This window comes from Bos taurus, chromosome 1 (genome assembly GCF_002263795.3).
Source record: "Bos taurus isolate L1 Dominette 01449 registration number 42190680 breed Hereford chromosome 1, ARS-UCD2.0, whole genome shotgun sequence".
In the NCBI taxonomy this organism is placed as follows: domain Eukaryota; kingdom Metazoa; phylum Chordata; class Mammalia; order Artiodactyla; family Bovidae; genus Bos; species Bos taurus.
In genome coordinates, this window is record NC_037328.1 from 76,972,603 (window position 1) to 76,993,012 (window position 20,410).

General features: G+C 40.0%; 1 protein-coding gene and 1 non-coding gene across 2 annotated transcripts; one reads left to right on the top strand and one right to left on the bottom strand.

Annotated features, from left to right (window-relative positions):
• Nucleotides 1-1,221: 1,221 nt before the first annotated feature.
• CLDN1 (claudin 1) lies at nucleotides 1,222-16,802 on the top strand. The gene is made up of 4 exons (NM_001001854.2): nucleotides 1,222-1,665; nucleotides 11,508-11,672; nucleotides 14,480-14,564; nucleotides 16,269-16,802. Exons 1-4 carry the CDS (start codon nucleotides 1,443-1,445, stop codon nucleotides 16,429-16,431), a joined length of 636 nt encoding a protein of 211 aa, NP_001001854.1. The 5' UTR covers nucleotides 1,222-1,442; the 3' UTR covers nucleotides 16,432-16,802.
• TRNAG-CCC (transfer RNA glycine (anticodon CCC)) lies at nucleotides 3,832-3,904 on the bottom strand. The gene has a single exon. It is a non-coding gene; the product is annotated as a tRNA-Gly (tRNA).
• Nucleotides 16,803-20,410: the final 3,608 nt, after the last annotated feature.

Sequence of the window (20,410 nt, forward strand, 5' to 3'; positions counted from 1 at the left end):
CAGGTCTCTTTCTACTTGGGGGGACTTTTTAGATGCTGTCACCTCTGATGAATAACATCCGAGAAACACCCTTTGGAGGGGCAGTGGGTCTGGGTGGCCAGGTCCCTCTGAGAATGAATCACTGCTCTAAGACAAAGTGCTGTGAGAAAGAGGGTGATGATGATGATGATGTGTGTGTGTGTGTGTTCAAGTGTAGGAATGGTGGAAGGTAGGCTGGGTGTGGGTGTGGGTGTGGGTGTGTACAAGTGTAGGGGTAGGGGAGGGTAGGCTGTATTTCCATAAGGATGGGTGTGTGTGCTCAGTCAAGTCCTACTCACTGAGGTACTTCTTGAGACCCCATAGATTGTAACCCACTCAGCTCCTCTGTCCATACAACTTTCCAGGCAAGAATGCAGGAGTGAGTTGCCATTTCCTTCTCCAGGGGATCTTCCAGACCCAGGGACTGAACCCATGCCTCTTGCCTTTCCTGCATTGGTAGGCAGACTTTTTTTTACCGCTGTGCCACCAGGGAAGCTCAAAGGACATATATTTCGGTCAAGCTGAGATGTAGTTGGGCAGAGTGGGCTGAGAACCAGAGTACTGCATATGCTATCAACTTGCTGTATGGTCTTACGGATCTCACGTTTCCTTTCTGAGTCTCAGTTTCCTAATAAATAAGGTATCAACATTTCTTTTATGATTCTAAAAGAGATTTCGAAGGGAAGAAAGGGCATTGGGAGGAAAGGGAAATGGGGAGGAGGCTGAACGGAAAGGGAGGAAAGTGTGTGAGGGAGGTTAGAGGGGTGGAGAGCCATAGAAATGTCTTTTAATCAGCGGGGGAAAAGTCGAAAATGAAACTGTGCGTCCCTTGAGGTCTTAATTTTTCATCTTGGCATCTTTTAGTGTTTAGACATACGTAGTCATTTTTGGATAAATGTGGATTGAATGAACGGAAAGCCTGGGAAGACTCACAGAGGAAAAGGCAAGAGGAGAAAAGACAGGAAACGAGCAGCACCGGGACACTATGCGTACCTGATCCTCCTCGAGTTGTCCCTACTTGGCTGGCAGGACCTTCCCCCCAGAGTTCGGGCCCTATCGCGGGCTCCCGCGCTCCCTCTCGTTTTCCAGCAACCCGCCCGGAAACCGCCAGAGGGCGCTGCGCGGCGGCCGGGTCAGGCCGGGGGCGGAGCTGCTTTAAATCGCGGCGCCCAGCGGGTCTGCATCTCAGTCGCGGTTCGGGAGCAGCCTCAGCTTCTCGCCTCCGAACCGCAGCGCCGACCAAGACCCGGACCCGGACCCGGACCCGGTCCCAGAGCTTCTCCGACGTCAGCGCAGGGAGCAGGAGTCCCTGAAATAACTTCTTCCGCTAGGCTCCGTCACGCCCGGGAGTCCCGGGTGCGCACCTGCAAACTCCGCCTTGTGCACCTGCTGCCCCTGAGCCAGCGCGGGCGCCCGAGCGAGTCATGGCCAACGCGGGGTTGCAGCTGCTGGGCTTCATCCTGGCGTTTCTGGGCTGGATCGGCTCCATCGTCAGCACGGCGCTGCCCCAGTGGAAAGTTTACTCCTATGCTAGTGACAACATCGTGACGGCCCAGGCCATCTATGAGGGGCTGTGGATGTCCTGCGTGTCGCAGAGCACCGGGCAGATCCAGTGCAAAGTCTTCGACTCCTTGCTGAATCTGAACAGTGAGTGCCTTCCCCACTCCCCAGTTGTGACTCAGGGTGGTATAATGTTAACCGTTCAGTCGTGTCCGACTCTTTGCAACCCCACAGACTGTCGCCCCGCTAGGCTCCTCTGTCCATGGGCTTCTCCAGGCAAGAATACTGGATTGCGTCGCCATTTCCTCCTCCAGGGGATCTTCCCTACCCAGAGATCGAACCCGGGTCTCCTTCATTGCCGGCAGATTCCTTACTGTCAGAGCTACAGGGACCCAACCCCAAATGGCTCCCTTTTGGAGTAGTAGCTATTAAACGGTTCTGTTGTATGGTTACATGTCTGTCAACCTTCAGTGGATCAAGTCTGCTGATCATGTGCCCCGCCATAAGGTAGCAGAGAGAACCCTGGTTTGGGGAAAGGGACAACCAGACCTAAGCTCTAATTTTTCCTCCAACTCCCTAGGTGACGCTCTTCTCAAGGTGTGAGTTTCATCTTACATACCCATGAGTGGGGTGGCAACTGAGCCAGTGGGAGCCAAACTCGATTTTGAGCTCTTAGGCCTTTCCTGGACATTCTCAGATTCTGTGAAAATTGAAGAACTGTAGGGTTAGGACAAGAAAATGATGTGCCTTGAAAAGTTTGGAGCCTGAAAGCCTCTCCAGTTTGTAAAATTAAATAGATAATGCCAGTTATTAGATATAGCTTTTTTCTCTATCTTTACTATGAATTATCATGAGAAGAAATCAGATTCCTACATAGACTGTCTCAACCTAGTGTCTTCTCACACTTGAGTTTGAATCCTCTGATTCTTTTGACTTCTGAGATCCAGGTAGTGTGAAGGGGGCTTCCCCAGTGGCTCAGTGGTAAAGAATCCGCCTGCAGTGCAGGAGACCTGGGTTCTATCCCTGGGTCAGGAAGATCCCCTGGAGAAGGAAATGGCAACCCACTCCAGTATTCTTGCCTGGAGAGTCCCATAGACAGAGGAGCCTGGCAGGCTACAGTCCATGAGGCTGCAGACTCTCAGATACGACTGAGGGACTAAACAAGTGTGAGGAAGTCTTTCCCTCCAAAGACTCCTTGAAGAAGTAAGTCTCTTAAGATTCCCCAGAAGGTTTAGCTCTTCAGAGGAGGTGGATTGTATAGTCTTATTTTGGAAAGTGAAGGTGGGTGGCAGGTAGAAAAAGGATGAGAAGAAAGAGAAGTTCAAAATTATCTCCCTTCATTAGATAAAGGAGAAAATGAAGCCACTAAGGAGATACAGCTGATGAATGCAGAGGTCAGGAGAGAGAGGGCGGGTCTTCTGTGAGTTTCTGTCTTCCACAGAGGAATTTCTATGTAACGAATGCTGGCTTCTTTCTTTCATAAGTTTGGACAGGATTATGTAGAGAGAAATAGTCCTAGATATGGAGGAGGGAAGAGCGACTGGATGGATTTTTTTCTGTTATTGTTTTTTAAAACAAAAAACTTCTGAGTTTTGTCAGAAATTCACTAAATTCCTGCTTACTTAGGTAATAACAATTCATGGCCAGAGTAGCTTCCTTGAGATATGACATTAGTTGTCCTGAACTTGTGTCTGTCATGCACTTGAACTAACTTGAATAAAAGCTTCCTTAGCCTTTGCCTAGACAAACAAGCCTGCCCACCAGTCCCCTTTGTGTGCTGACAGTAAGCAGTGTTCAAGTCATTGCTCAAGTGTATTCAGTTGCTTTGTCCACCTGCTGTGTGTGGTTTCGTCAAAAGCCATGCCCTTTAGAGTTGTTCACTCTGTTCCAAATCTGTTTAAAACTCTCGAGTACCTGTGGAATTTGTGAGTCAGTGTACACATGGCGGTTTTTAGTGTTGCCATTTCAGCTTTTCAGAGTTCCCATATTAGGATTCTTTTATGCCAAATATAAGGAGTACATTAAGTATATGACTTTATATAATCATTGACTCTCCTCATGGATGGATAAATACGTGTAAGGAATTGTATGGCATTTGGCATGTCAAATTAAAGCACTGCCAGATGGAGATGGTTCTAAGGACAATTCCAGATAGATCTCTGATTCCTCTGATCAAAATGATTTATTTTCTTATTTTTAAGTATCTTTCAAATTATATTTATTCAGCTTCCCTGGGTCTCAGTTGTGTCACTCAGGATCTTCGATCTTTTGGGGGGCATCTTGGATCTTTTACTTGTGGCATGTGGAATCTAGTTCCCTGACCAGGAATCGAACCTGGCTCCCCTGCACCGGGAGTGCAGAGTCTTGGCCACTGGACCACCAGGGAAGTACTAGTAGTTCATTTTCAACGTGTGCAAATAGACTTTCCTTTACCTTCCTTAAACAGCCAAATGAAATCAGATCAATCCATGTTGTAAATACTGAAATAGGTTATCCCTACACATGATGATGTGTTAAAATGTTTTATTTTCATTTATACCTAGTTATCATAACTGTTATGATTTTTAAAGCTATGATGGAAGATATGAACACTACCTTTCCTCTACCAATTTTGGAGATTGCTTTCTGATGAATTTTTTTTTTTTTTTTAACTCCATGTCAGTTCCTATTTTCCTTTTGGTTAATGCCAGAGTTTATCAAAGGTGGGGCTGAGGCCTTTCTCTCAAAACTGGCTCCCAGAAGAGAGAGCCTTGACTCACAGGTATACTTCCCAACCTGCCAGTGACTCACTAGATGCCTTTGGATGGAGCCCAGAGAACCTACCTGTCTCTGTTCTCCACCTGGACAGTTGTGCTCACGCCCACCTGATGTAGAGACCTGGGAGGTGATTCACTGGCTGTTTTTGGTTTAGTACTGTGATATTCAGAGGTGAACAGGCTTATCTGTACATATAACTAGTGTTCCTTGAAACAAGTCGCACTCCACAAAGTGCTTTTAGGTGAAAAACTTAGAAGTTTCTTAAAATTGTAGTTTGTTCTCTTTGCCAGTGGAGCCCACTTGGCAATTTACAGCTCAGATTCTGGGATTTATAAAGGTTATAGCACTAGATGTGTTAAAAATCCCTGGTTCCCCTTCTCTAACTAGTGTCAGCTGCAAAGAGCTCATGGCAGTGTCTAAAGGGATACAGTGTACTTAAGGCAATGTCAAAAGTGAGATACAGCAAGGCTTCTTTAGATGGTTCTTGCAAAGCAGTTTATGAAAATGTAACTGGGGAATTTCCTGGGTAAGCAAATAATACACCATGGATTGTGGTTTTACCATGGCTAAGACAGTTTCACTTCCATCCAAGAATGGATGTTTATTGACACTGATGACTGATAGTTGGAATATGCAAAAGAGAGTGCCAGATAGAGTTGATTTTCTTGATTAAACTGTATGTCTTGCCTTGTTTTGATTCATTTTTCAAACTTTTGGCAAGCTAGTTCCTATTTCATGTGCTTAGTTAATTGCTTCTCCTGGCTTGACTTTAATAGCTAGAGCTGTCCAAAGATTGGGTTGCCCCAGGAGGTTGCATGGTGGGAGGTGTGCAGGCAGAGGAATAAATAAGTATTTTGAAGGAATGCTGTAGGGAAAATCCAAGTCCCAGACAAATGGGAGGTTAGGCTAGACTCTCTGTAAGTCTCATCTAAACTTAGGATTCTGTAATTTGTTTACAAGCTCCTCTGGCCTGTTCAACTTGCTTTACGTGAATCCACATGTGTGTAGGTGTGCTTTAATGAGTATTGGTTGTCGGTGAAGTTTCCCAGAACTCTCACCATGATGTCAGACTCAATCAAATAATAAAATCACTGACTTGGACGGTCTTTGATGCAGAGGCAGAGATGAGGGCACCTCCTTACACTTCTCTAGACTGCATGAGGCCTGCTGAACCACTGGTGTTTAAGGGGCCATTTGTGTTCAGATCTGTTTTGAGAATTAGTTCTGATTTTTGGAATGATGAAAGTCAAAACCCAAATGCAAACTTGAATACTCAGTTCTGACCCTGGTTCTACCCTAACTAGCCATGTTTATAATGGTGAGCCACTTGATCCCTCTGGACTGTAGTTTCCCTACTTGTAAAGTAGGGCAGAGTGGGGCGGAACAGGGAGATGAATCCATGAGTCATTCATCCATTCAACCAGCATGAGCCAGGCCCTATCCTTGTTCCTAGAAATGCAGCTAAGATGATGGATAATGTGCAAGTGTTGATTCCTTTCAGTGCCAACAGTCTTTGTTACCAATTTCAGTGATGCAAAGGACATAGGCAAGTGGCAGAGTTTAGGCTTCCTTGATTGGAGTGATGACTAAGTGGCACAGAATTAACAGAGAAGTGTACATTTAATCATGAGACAATTTCTCTTAAGAAACAAAGATAGCAAAAATGTTTGGAACATCCTGAAAAGTGGTTAAGTCCTGCCTTATCCCAGACCACAGTTATTGACTGTGCTGGAGTCTTGAGGGCACACCCAGTGGCCACCAGTTCATACATCAATCAAATGGAAATGCTAACAGTGAAGACTCTTGAGAAACTTTGAACTTGACTAAAAGTGAACAATTTAATAAGTGAAGATGTCATGGGAGTATAGCTCTGTAACAGTCTGTGATGAGTTCATTTAATTGCAGAAGAGAAAAGAGGATTTTTGTTCTAGTCACCCAGTGGTCAGTTTATCTACTTCATACTTGTTAAGCAACTTGATACAAAGAGGGACTGCATGAAGATAGAGATATAATTAAAATCTTCTTTATTTATGACATATAATAGGGTAATAATATAGTAATATGGCTAGTAAATAGCATGAACAATGCCAGGTATTTAAAGAAGTTCTGCTGCTTGTGTAGTAAGACTTTAGAAATGCTTTAGAAAAAAAAAAAAAATTCCACTGACTTGTCTCTGCTTGTCTTTCTACGCTTATGTAGATTAACCTCACTGTAGTAGATCAGTAACTTCTAACTCATTTCTTGTCTCGTAAGTAGAGATCTTTGTAAGTATGTTTTCAAATTATACTTTCAGGTTGCAAGTGTTAAGAACTCCTTAGGGAGTCTTTAATCTCAAGATTATCAGTCTAGCTAAGTGTAATTAAAAGACCGCCTTCTCCATGTACTGCTGAATAATTATGAAGAACAATAAATAGTGTACCTTTTTGAATGTTCGCTAACCATTTTCTCCAAAGACAGCTTTAATCGGTGGTAATAATATTGTAGAGGCAAATTTAATGGGCCAGAAAGAAACATACTTGCTTCAGACTGGAGCCACTCAGGTCAATTCAGAGTTAATAGTTCAAGACTTTATCTCTCTGGCCTAAAATATTTGGTAGCCTTCAAATATTTCTCAACTTCTCTGCCCTGCTGGTCATTGTTCCACCAGAAAAAAAACTTCATCTTGGAAGCTCATTAGATGCATAATTTAGAAAATTTTTTAAAATTAGATTTGGTTAAACAAAAAGTATGATTTTTTTTCTCTGTAGGTGAATTTCTAGCTTTTAATAATCTAAACTAGATCTGGCTTTATGTAGCAAGATTTTAGTATCTTGAGGCTTTCTAAGAGGTGTTTCTCAGTGTTATTTCAAAAATTAAGCTTAACACAAAAGGTATTTTTACCTATTATATATGAATTTTTTAAAGATAAAGACATATTAAAATTTAAATTAATTGATCCCAGATTGAATAATCCATGAAGCTTGCGAGGTACTGTTAAGTCCTTTGAATAGAAATATGAACAAATATTTGGCCAAGTTATCAAGGAGCCCACAATTACATATTTTAGCTCTCTGACTTAAAAGACTTCTATAAAACGTTAATTTGAAGGATTCATCTGGTTCCAGCTTAAAACTGTGCAATTTAGATTCTATCTGCATGTAAAACCCTCATAACTTGTAACACTTGCTTACTTTGACTTGTAATCCACCATTACATGTGCCCAACTAGTGAGTTTTGATGCTGTTATGATTCTCAGCCTTTTTTCCCTATGTTTACATTCCCCCCACATATCACTATAGTTAAGAATTCATCCAAATATCTCCAGTGATGCAAGATGAGATTATGTGTTTGATGCCCATCTAGTATTGTAAAATACAGACATCTCCTAAGCCAGTGGATGTCAGGACGTAAATGAAAAAATACTGCTTCACAAAATAACAGTATTGCTTTGTATCAGATTTTTTAAAATGAAATATGATCTCCTTGCAATATATGGTTTATATGATTCCTGAGTATAGGTTTTCCCCCATTTTCTCCGTTATTTTTGTGCATTATGCATATAATTCTTTATACTATAAGACTTACTAGGGTTTGTAGCACACAGAACAAAATATCTGTTCCTTTCCCCTTAGAAATTTTGTAAAGTAGTGGAAAGAATAAATGGGGTGTGAATTAAATGTGTTTTCTTTGAGAACTGAAAGGAGAACAGACTCCGAGATGAAGACTGTGAAAACGAGATAATCCCAGGCGAGTGCAGGTGGAGCCCTGAAGTGGTTGATCCACGTACGCTCTCTGTCTGGGTGGTTTTATGCAGGCCTGACTCAGGAGCTTGAGGCCCAGCAGACTCCTCGTGAAGAGTACCTTGTGATCCAAGCGCTCAGACCTGCTGGGCTGGTGGCCTGCTGTTTATACATGAAGTAAAGATCAGAACGGTTATAGAAGCTGGATCTGGTTTGAAGCCCTACAACTCAAAGTAGAAAACTTAGACATCAGAGAAAGCAACCAAAGTGGTGAATAAAGGTTGGAAAATTGAGCTTAATAGACAGACAGAGCAAAAGGTAGTTGAAAGAAGTAAAACGCTATACATATTTTTTACCCTGTCAGAGGAAGACAGGGTAAAAAATCTTTTCATTCCTCCTTTAAGACACTAAATGGCTTCTGCTCACATTTAGAATAAACTCCAAAACCCTTTCCCTAGCTTGCAAAATCGTACTTGATAAATGCCTTCTGCTTACCTTGCTAACCCTTTTCATTTTACTTTCCACATCCAAACATCCTCCAATAGTGGCTAGCTTTCCCAGTTTGCCAGGATTGAAGACTGCCTCAGAAGGCAGGACTTGTAGTTTTAAAACCTAGAGAGTCAGCCAAAATGGATGAGTGGTCACCCTGTCCTCCACGTGAATCATCTCTGTGACTTTCAGCATCTCCTTTTCCAGTGTTCCTTTGACTGAAATGCTTTCTTTCTGAGTGGCACTTAGGACCCGATAAGAAATCTCTGTTTCTGTAGAAGAGGTTATTTATGTAGAAGAGGCTATTTATTTTTTATTTTCCTTCTGAGCATGATTGCCTTTGCAAAACTGTTGGCAAACCAGAAGGAAGGACACACCATAATTATGGAGTCCTTGGTACTTTTCTCTTCATACCAGAGTATCGTTTGTGATTCCAAGGGAGGTTTCACAATAATCTTATAAGCAGCTATAGTTCCTGGACATGAAACAACAGACGGGTTTCAAATAGGGAAAGGAGTACGTCAAGGCTGTATATTGTCACCCTGCTTATTTAACTTATAAGCAGAGTACATCATGAGAAACTCTGGGCTGGAGGAAGCACAAGCTGGAATCAAGATTGCTGGGAGAAATATCAATAACCTCAGATATGCAGATGACACCACCCTTATGGCAGAAAGTGAAAGGGAACTAAAAAGCCTCTTGATGAAAGTGAAAGAGACAAGTAAAAAGTTGGCTTAAAGCTCAACATTCAGAAAATGAAGATTGTGGCATCTGGTCCCATCACTTCATGGTAAATAGATGGGAAAACAGTGGAAACAGTGTCAGACTTTATTTTTGGGGGCTCCAAAATCACTGCAGATGGTGATTGCAGCCATGAAATTAAAAGACGCTTACCTCTTTGGAAGGAAAGTTATGACCAACCTAGACAGCATATTAAAAAGCAGAGACATTACTTTGCCAACAAAGGTCCATATAGTCAAGGCTATGGTTTTCCAGTAGTCATGGATGTGAGAGTTGGACTATAAAGAAAGCTGAGCACTGAAGAATTGATGGTTTTGAACTGTGGTGTTGGAGAAGACTCTTGAGAGTCTGTTGGACAGCAAGGAGATCCAACCAGTCCATCCTAAAGGAGATCAGTCCTGGGTGTTCTTTGGAAGGGCTGATGCTGAAGTTGAAACTCCAATACTTTGGCCCCCTGATGTGAAGAGCTAACTCATTTGAAAAGACCCTGATGCTGGGAAAGATTGACGGCAGGAAGAGAAGGGGACGACAGAGGATGAGATGGCTGGATGGCATCACTGACTCGATGGACATGAGTTTGGGTGGAGTCCAGGAGTTGGTGATGGACAAGGAGGCCTGGCATGCTGCGGTTCATGGGGTCACAAAGAGTCAGACACGACTGAGCGACTCAACTGAATTGAACTGATAGTTCCTGGTAACCCATGATCCATGAAACGTGTTTTGATTCAGAAGTTCGTGTGCCAACCTTCAATCTTCAAATAAGTGTATAAGTTGGGTGCACACTTGCCCACATGCATTTATGGGGAAGTGAATCAATGAGGGGAGCATGAGAATGCCTTTGGTTTGCTTTGTAATTAAATCAAGTAAAAATTTATCTTGGCTTCCCAAATATCTCTCATATACAGTCAAAAAATGTCTTTAATACTTTCAGAAAGAGGTTACTATGATTTTATCATAGATTGCCTGACTATGGCAAGGATGGAAATATTAACAAATTTAAATAAATTGATGTTTTAGAAATCTTTACCATTAATTATGATTTTTAGCCTAAATTCTCAACCCTAAAAATACTGACACTGAGCCTAAGTCTAAATTAGATACTGAGATAGAAAACCTTTCTATCATGTCATCTAGTTTTGAGACCATTAGGAAGTCAATTGTTCCAACTTCTTGGTTACAGATATCATCATTCATACTTTACATAATAAAAACATGGTCCCAAAGAATAGTAACTGGCTTACCCATAAAATAGCACACTTTGTTATTACAATGTAAATATTTTTTATATTTGCATAAAGACTTGTCATATGTTAACACTGTCAAAGAGATAATGATCTTTATTTGATGGTGGAAATAAATCTAAAGTTAAACTCATCTAACCAGTGTAGTTACAACTCACTTTTCTTTGAGAATCTGTGCCTCAGATTTTTTTGAGAATTTCTTTGAGAATTTATGCCATAGGGATGGCAACACGCTTTTACTCTTTAATATATTTACTGGCATATCTCAAACCTAACCCTATATATTTGATCATGACTTAGTATACCAATGACAAGAACAAGAAATTAGAACATTAGTGGAATCCTAAGAAGTGCTACATTGAATTGTCAGCCATTTTACAACATAGTAATTTAAATGGTTTTAAACACCAGTGATATTTCTGAATATAAACCTACTGTGTTCCAAAATAACATCTCAAAGGCTATTATGTTTTGTTCTGAGAAAATGGTTTTCAGATCTCCCACCCCACCCCCATTACTGGATTTATGTGTTGCTTATCCAGCCAAGACAATCTATGAGAAATTCATTTCTTGTCTTCCAAATTCACCCACCCAGATTTTCCCCAGCTTGATGACTGGAGTGTAAAGCTGTTGACTGCTACCAAGATATATTGTAAACCGTTTAAAGTATAAATGGTTTAACATTAAGGATAATGTATGATTGTTATTTCAGAATTAAAATTCTCCAGTAGTAAGAATTAACAATGTGTTATAAGCCTATTCAACCAAATCATTAATTATTTTTCAGAGGATTTTGAATTTAATGTTGAAAACATAAACTGTTAGAGCTGGAGGAATTCTTATTCATCATTCAGCCAGATAGTTGTTTTTCCGGAGGAGAAACTGTGCGGGTTTCCTGCAAAGGCATCACTAGAACTGGGGTCTCCTGACTCCTGGTTGTTTTCTGTCTTCCATACAACATTGAAATGTACGTGGTCTTCTACAACTCTTCTCTTGTTGGTCTAGGCATGATTGTTACATGTTCTAAAATGTTTTTTGTCAGGCACTTTGCAAGCAACCCGTGCCTTGATGGTGATTGGCATCCTGCTGGGACTAATAGCCATCTTTGTGGCCACCGTTGGCATGAAGTGTATGAAGTGCATGGAAGACGACGAGGCACAGAAGATGCGGATGGCTGTCTTTGGGGGCGTGATCTTTCTTATTTCAGGTAAGGGAGGCCCTGTCCCTCTTAGACCTTATTAAACTCTTTCTGATGTTTTTTAAGGTCTAGTTTTTGGCTTCCTTAGATCACGTTGGCTTTATTGCTCTTGAATCAATTGAATTCAGTTCCTTTAAAATATGAAGACATAGAAACTTTAAACCCAGTTGACTTTCACTTTCTCAAATGGGAACTGCATAAAAATCTGAGATCTACATTCACAGTGGATAGGTCTATTCCCTGAGGTTTCAGGTGCCAACTGATTCATTAGAAACAGTCTCCTTAAGTGAAGGGAGAGATTTTTTTCTATCTAGCAAATACTGAGAACCAATTCTGTGTAATTCAGAAAATTTCTGTGGTGTATCTACTGATACTACATGGGAAAGATGGGGAATGGTGAGAGAGAACATGAAGAAGGTGTAATCATACAGGTATAAATGAATGGAATGAATAGGGCTGGGATTATTGGAGGAAGTGGAGGACATTATTCCATGTAAGCAGTACTGATTCTGGAATGAACAGGTTTTACCCATAGATCAATGAGGAGAAAGGGCATTTGGAGTTCAGGTGGAATGTTGGAATGGTAGGAAATGAGAAAAAATGAGTTAAAAAAAGAAAATAATACAGAAAAGTCTTGGAATAAAAACCTTGATAAAAGAGTGAGGTTACATTCTCCATAGAAAATAAATATGTATTTATTGCTTTATTCAAATCTTATTATGTGACCTTTGAGAAAATGAGAGCCAGAACAGGACATGACAGTTCATTTGTAAAGTCTTATAATAAAGTTAATATTAAATAAGATAATGTGTGCATATAAAATTGTGTGTGTATATAAAATAATAGACTATTATATGTCATATATAGTAGGTGTCTATTGTTTTGAAATAGACTATTACATATGCTTTCCTGATGGCTCAACTATAAAGAATCTGCTTGCCAATGCAGGAGATATGGATTTGATCCCTGGGATGGGAAGATTGCCTGGAGAAGGAAATGGAAACCCACTCCAGTATTCTTGCCTGGGAAATCCCATGGACAGGGGAGCTCGGCAAGCTATAGTCCATGGGGTCACAAAGAGTTAGACATGACTTAGAGACTAAACAGCAACAATAAGACTATTACATAAACTATATATGGGAGTCTATTGTTTTTGGAAATGACATTAGTAGTATAGTCTACCACTAGGAAAAACTAGAATTAGATTTTTTTCCTCATTTTCTCTTTAAGAAAAGTATGTGGGTTTCATGAACAATGAAGGAAGAATGCCTGTGGCTTTACTAAACATTTGGTTACAGACTATTCAAATTACTACTGCAGAGCATTTTATTCCCAACACTTAGGTTTTACACCAAAGGCTAAGAACACACTTACTGAGTAGAACCTGTCCTCTGCTAATCTTCTAGTTACTCCTGTCCACCACTGTGCAGTCTCACAGACTCCCTAGGAGTGAGGGTTGCAAGTTCCAGAGTATTCATATTTTCTACTCGAGCAGCCAAAAGCAACAGTGTTTTCTTTCAAGTATTAGAGGCAATTAGGTTGGACCACTTTTTTTGTAGGAGGAAGAGGGCAGTGGGTGTAGCATAGAAATATTAATCTGTCTAAATTGATGAATTTTTAGACTGACTGTGTGCTAAGTCACTTCAGTCGTGTCTCTTTGCAACCCTATAGCGACCCTATATACTATAACTTGCCAGGCTCCTCTGTCCATGGGATTCTCCAGGCAAGAATACTGGAGTGGGTTGCCATGCCCTCCTCCAGGGGTTCTTCCTGACCCAGGGATCGAAACCTGTGTCTCTTACATCTCCTGCATTGGCAGGCATTTTCCTTAACACTAGTGCCCCCTAAGCCCAGACTATAAAAATAAATTATTCAAGTTCTTTGGATAAAAAGATTGAGGTACTACATACTTATTTTAATAAATGATACAGTAGATTATTTTGACTAAGTGGTTTCTGTGGGGTTTCCCAGGTGTCTCAATGGTAGAGAATCCACCTGCTAATACAGGAAATGCGGGTTCAATTACTGGGTCTAGAAGATCTCCTAGAGGAGGAAATGGCAACCCACACCAGTATTCTTGCCTGGAAAATCCCATGGATAGAGGAACCTGGCAGCCTACAATCCAGACAAAGACCGAGCATGCACACATGCACTGAAATGTGAGAGGCATGAGAAATTGAGAGTGTGCTGCATACATTGATCTGATGTGGCACCTCAGTGAATCTCATGGCAAGACCTGGAACATCTGGCCAATAGGGGTGTAGGGATTTAGGTGATTGGTGTACTCTGAGCCAGGTCCAATGTGTTACTGCTATCTAGCTATTTACATTCATTTTGATCCTTCAGAAATGTGAATTTTGCATTTTGGCCAAGAAGAATGTAGAGGAGTTTTCATCTTCCCTTTTGTAAGCTTTACTAATAAGGACTTTGGTTTTATCAAAAGTAGTCTAGCACACTAATTTATAACAATCTATTTTAAAGAGATCTTAAATGACATGTATCTCCTGAATGTTTTCAAAAGAATGTTATTTGTGCCAGGGACCTTAAACTGTAAGTGAATAAGATGACATGAACAGTCAAGTGCCTAACTCCAACCTAGTATTTTTGTCTGTCTTAAGAAAACACTTATACAAAATCATGTTTGAACCTCTGTTCATCCTAAATTAATGTCGTCTGAATTAAAATGGACTAAATTTAAAATGTCAGCATTATTGATGAAATGTTATTCTTGTAAAATACTTATAAATTTAATGAGCCATGCATTTATGCTCAGTGTTCCATGGGGATTAACAGTCTTTTGTTTTGAATTTCCATAGGTCTGGCTATTTTAGTTGCCACAGCATGGTATGGCAATAGAATTGTTCAAGAATTCTATGACCCCATGACCCCGGTCAATGCCAGGTAATGATAGTCACATATAAAATTGTTTGTTCTCTGAGAAAATACCCTTTTATGTTCTGCAAAGTCCAGTTACTATGGTAACTTCCCAGACTTGCTATCCAGCATTTTATGGAATTTTTGCCAAAATTGAAAATAACTTGAATGGCCTGTGACATGTTAAAAATAGTTTGATAATTACTTTAATCGCATGTATTGATGACAAAATAAACCTCAAAGTAGAAAAGGTGTATACTTTCCAAATGTATGCTAGACCTTTTTTCATATTTTTTAATTTTTTTAATATTAATAAAGACGCCAATAGATTTGAAATTTCACTTTTGAAGTATATTCTGATACAACACTTAATTGTGATTATTTGTAACTAAACACAGTTTATGACTGATCAAAAAAACAGTTCTATTATAGAGGTTAATAACCTTTAACAGAAACTTCATTCCTAACAATTTTATTTATGGAAAAAACAATTTTATTTATGAAAAGGATGTTACCACTATGAAATTTTGTGTTTCATCACGTCCATAAAATAATTTTAGAAAGATCATCCTTCTTAATATTGCAAGTTTGGGAAGTTAAAGAGCTGACACTTGGCTCTCATGTAATGACACCCTTTGATCAGAGACAAGGCTCTTTGTGTCACTGTGTTCACTTCTTTAAAGCCTAATAACTATATTCAGAGTTGGGATGTTAAGATGTAATTATTGTTTGTTGAGTGCTAAGATGAATGGATGAAAAATGCTAGTGGTGGAGAGATAAGGTGTGCTTCTTTGTTTATAGTCACTCATGTATAAGAAAACACATACTGCCAGGATGTTGTTGGAACCTATCCCGTAAGACTACAAAGTAGGGACAGAAACTGCTGGAGGTCAATAGGCTAAAAGTTTACCAGTAATGGATATGAAAGCACTTTATAAATTGCCAGGCACTGTATACTTACTTACACTGTCTCACATGATCCTAAAAGCAGTACAGTGAGGAAGATGGGATCATTGGGCTTTAAGAGAAGCAGCCTCTGAGGTTGACACATTGAGTTCATGACCCACAATTCAGCAGCTGAGAGTTTGCATCAGGATTCAAACTCAGACCTTATCATTCTAGATCTGACCCTTCTCTTTCCTTATTGTCGACCGTCGGTCACAGATCTTCTCCCAGAAGTATGGCTTAATACATCCACCTGCATCAACTTAATCTAGAACAATCTATGGGTTGTTTAGGAGTTTTTTCTGCAAAACCATAGATCAGATTTCAGTGTTTATCAGGGGTTAACTGTTGAAAAGTCTAATAGTCTCCAAAACACTCTGGTAGTTTTTTTGTTTTATTTTTTATAGAATACTGTTGTTACTTGGTGATAGCATGACTTGTTGTTTTAGCCTAGGAACCATATTCCAAACCTGACTTTTAAGGTATGTAGCATACTTTAAAAGTCTCCTACACATGGAAAAGTCTTTGGAAATATTTGTGTAATTAACCTGGTGTTACATGCCAAATTGCCTGATCTACTGTTGCAAATTGTCAACAACTGCAATGTGAATGTTCTCGTGTGTGTGTTCACAAACCTTAAAGTACTTCATAAAACTTAAAGGGATCACAGGGGATTTTTTCCCAGTGGAAAACAATCTGAGTGTGATATTGATTTCATTCTTTAATTAATTAGAGAAGTTTCCAATGGTTCATTGATTAAGCAAATGAATCACCTTTTTTTTTTAGGTATGAATTTGGTCAGGCTCTCTTCATTGGCTGGGCTGCTGCTTCTCTCTGCCTTCTGGGAGGCGCCCTGCTGTGCTGCTCCTGTCCCCGGAAAACAACATCTTACCCAACACCCAGGCCCTATCCCAAGCCAGCACCTTCCAGTGGGAAAGACTATGTGTGACACAGAAGCGAAAGCTGACAATCCTGTTGGAACCAACAAGAAATGGACATTGAAATACTGGCATTGACATTAAGATCTTAGCTTTTGACTCTTGTAGTCTGAACTGTGGTATTACAACAAAAAACATATTTTTTTTAAATATCCATTGCTAAAAATGACTTAGCCTTATCTCCTTTCCTCAATACAGAAGGGAAGCCTTTTCCATTTGTATTACTGCTTCCCACTGAGTAATCATCTCAAATGAGGGGAGATAGCATTCCTTAAATATATATAGATATGTACATAAACATGTTTTTTCTATAAAAAAATTAGTAAGAATTCTTATTCTCATTGTATTGGTACCAGCATTCTTAAAATATATCTAAAAAGTGAAAAAAAAAAAATTAATTCTTGATTAAGTCATTTATTTGCTATTTTTCAAATTCTTCTTTCTTTATGTACACATACATAATAGGTCAAATATCATTTACCCTCCTTCATCAGCTTTTAGTGTCTTTCACAGAAGACCTGACCTGCTTTACCAAGTATGAATTATTTCAGTTCTTCACATGTGCCCTCTTTAAATGTTTGTATCATATTTTTTTATTACCATGATCTTTTAGCACTTGCTTTTTCAGCATTCAGTCATTCTTCATGCCTTTGTTTTTTGTGAGGTTGAGCTTAACTCTTGAATCTTATAACACATTTTATATGCCTATAGTTTAATTCCTAAAGTCAATAAGAGTCTCTTGCAGACCAGAGCTTTGGGAGCAAATCTTTCTGTGTGTGACTAGATGATATGTTCCTGTTGACCTTCCCATACGCCTCCTGTACCCTGACCTGTAACACACTTATTTGCTTTGAAAATATTTGTCCCATTGAGGAACTGTGTGCTGCTTTTCCAAGTATTGTAACACAATTCTATTGATTAAATTTTTTGAGCTACTTATTCAGTTATATGCCCTCCCAAACTACCTTATTCTTGTCCCCTTCCTTAACTGTATTGTTTTCTTGTATAGCTTACCTCTTCCCAGAGAGGAACAGACTGTTTGAATGAAGTACTCGAATTTCTATAGTGATACTCTGATGACAAATATTCTCTCTGTAGCTTATAGGCAAGTCACTTAATCTTTCTCCTCTTTTCCCATCTGTCAAATTGAGATAATGATACTTAACCAGCTGGTAGAGTGGTGTAAGTATTAATTAGTTGATATTATGCTCATTCTTTGAACATGAAATATGCCTAAGTAGTGTTTCTGTTTGCTAAATTGGCTGTTAAGAAGTCGTTGAACCGAACCTACACACAGGCCTTCTCGTGGTTAGGCACCTTCCTCTCTCCTCAGGCCTGTACCTTCCTTTCAGCTGTGGCCACCATTTTGTTGGCACTCTGTTCCATTTTAACAATTGCTCTTAGTTTTCCAGTTTGTGGAAAATAACTCCTTCACTTCAGCAAAATGTTGTCATGGAAAGGGTGTTGACTTCCGTGTCTGGAGACTTGATGAGTCTTGGTGCTATCAATTACAGTGTGAGTTTGGGCAAGGCACAGGTTGCCCTAGATTTATTGCTTCATTTCTAAAGAGAGGATTGTAATGCCTGACCTGCCTACCTCACAGGGCTATTGAGGGGATCCAGTGAGACAGGATACACGTAAATGTGATTTTGTAAGATGAAAAGTATTGTACTGGGGGAAAGAATTTAAGCACATAGATTTTAGACTATTTTTCAAATGACTGAAAAGAGAAATTTTAAGAAATTGATTTCCTGTCTTAACCAACCTCATAAGTGAGGAGACAAATGAATTTCAGCTTGCTAAGTGAAAAAAACTTTAAGGAAGTCTTAGTTTTCTTTGATCAAGGTGGCCTGATGCTTTTTGCGTGGCTAAGATTTTCTCCTTTCAGGAATGCAGACTTGACCTAGAACAAGTTTGCAGATGTAATGGGTAAAATGGAAGTGTAAGTGTTGACCAAAGAATGGAAGATTTTTTGAGTTTTAATAACTTGTAAGGGTATACAAGATGGATATTGGTTAAGTGATGTCATCAGAGGTATTGCTACTAGCTGGCAGCTAACATGGCTAGGATAGGTAGTTTAGAAATATAACTCATAGTGAAACCACCTAGGGGAAGTTATCCAAAGGATTGAATCATAGTACTTGAACCTAGTAAATTTTAGTGTGTCGTCCAAACCTGAAAGTCTGTGCTCCTAGAATGTGTAATTCAAAGAATCTCGGCTACCTTCATAGATCCTACTGATGGGCAAGTATTAATACATGTGATTACTAGTTGGTAAACTCTGAAAAGATATCCATAGTACAAAATGGGCAACAGAATTGTGACACCAGAATCTGTCTGACTTTGATATTTTTGTACTCTACTACCCTACTTGGAAACGGATAGATATTTCAGGGGTTTGTAATGGGAATTTGTATAAAGCATTACTCTTTTTCAATAAATTGTTGTTTTTAATATAAATCTTTAGTCAGTTTATTTTTTTTTAATCATTTATTTCAAGATTGCCTTGCATAGAAGACAAGATGGCTCAGGATAGGATCCAACTTACCATGTATTCCTGGGAAATAGCTATGGTGCCTCTGGGCCACTTGTCAAGTATTTGAGTAACTCCACCCACTGGAATGACCTACTGCTCTCCAACTGTGCTTCTTCTTCATCAAGGGTGATGATAGACGAGAATGTCAGGAGAGATAACTTCATTTCTCTCATCCATAGAAAGGAGACATACTACAATAAATGACTAAGTGATAAAGTAGTCAACTATAAAGCACTGTGAAAACTTAAGTTGCTGTGTTTCCTACAAGTTGGCAGAGTGAAAGACAGCTAGAAATCCATTATTGTTTTTGTAATAATTACCAGGTGGTACAATGGCAAAGAATCTGCCTGCCAATGAAGGAAATGCAGAAGATGTAGATTCAATCTCTGGGCTAGGAAGATCCTTTGGAGGCGAAAATAGCAACCCACTTCAGTATTACCTGGGAAATCCCATGGACAGAGAAGTCTGTTGGACTACAGACCATGGGGCTGCAAAGAGTTGGGTAGGATTGAGCACATGACCACACACGCATTACCAAAACTACTTTTTAGGAAAGCAAGTGATGAAACTTATTCACTCATTATCTAAAAATATCAATGATTGATACAACCTTAGTTGTAACCACTTCTTAAGCAATTTACATAATACAGAGACAGGCTAGTAAACATAAGATTGAGCTCTCTGTGGAGCTCTATGGGGACATTAACTTTAAGGGTGAGAGATGAAGATTATTGTCAGTCTCTTTAAATTACTCAGATGTGTCAGATCTCCACTCTTTCTACAGAATTGAAATCCTCCTGGATGGGTTCAGGCCCATGAAATTTGAGAGGAAATAAAATCCCTAAGTGCTGATAAGAACTCTGAAGAGAAAAGCTGGGTTGTCAATCGTACCAAGTAGACACCACCCCTGTGTAGGCTCTTTCTGGATGCCACTGTCCTGCAAACCAAGCTGTCTCTCCTCCTCATCAACTAGTCTTTCTATGTGGATCTGTGTCTAAGTCCAGGAAAAACTCCATGCCATCCCCATATTCCCACATTTGAAAGCCTGCTGTAGGTCCTAGTAAAATCTGGTAATGGATTTTTTATTTTTTTCCTTCTTTTTGAGTGTGGCTCAGGTGTAAGATTTCTGCAGTCTCCTTTCCAACCCCAGATATACCCTTAGGTATGGATGGCGGAGCCTGGTAGGCTGCAGTCCATGGGGTCGCTAAGAGTCGGCCACGACTGGGTGACTTCACTCACTTTTCACTTCCATGCATTGGAGGAGGAAATGGCAACCCACTGCAGTATTCTTGCCTGGAGAATCCCAGGGATGGTGGGGCCTGGTGGGCTGCCATCTATGGGGTTACACAGAGTCGGACACGACTGAAGCGACTTAGCAGCAGCAGCAGCATCCCCAACCTGCCCTAAAATCTCTACAATTAGCTGGTACCATGGAAACTGGCAGAAGTCACTGC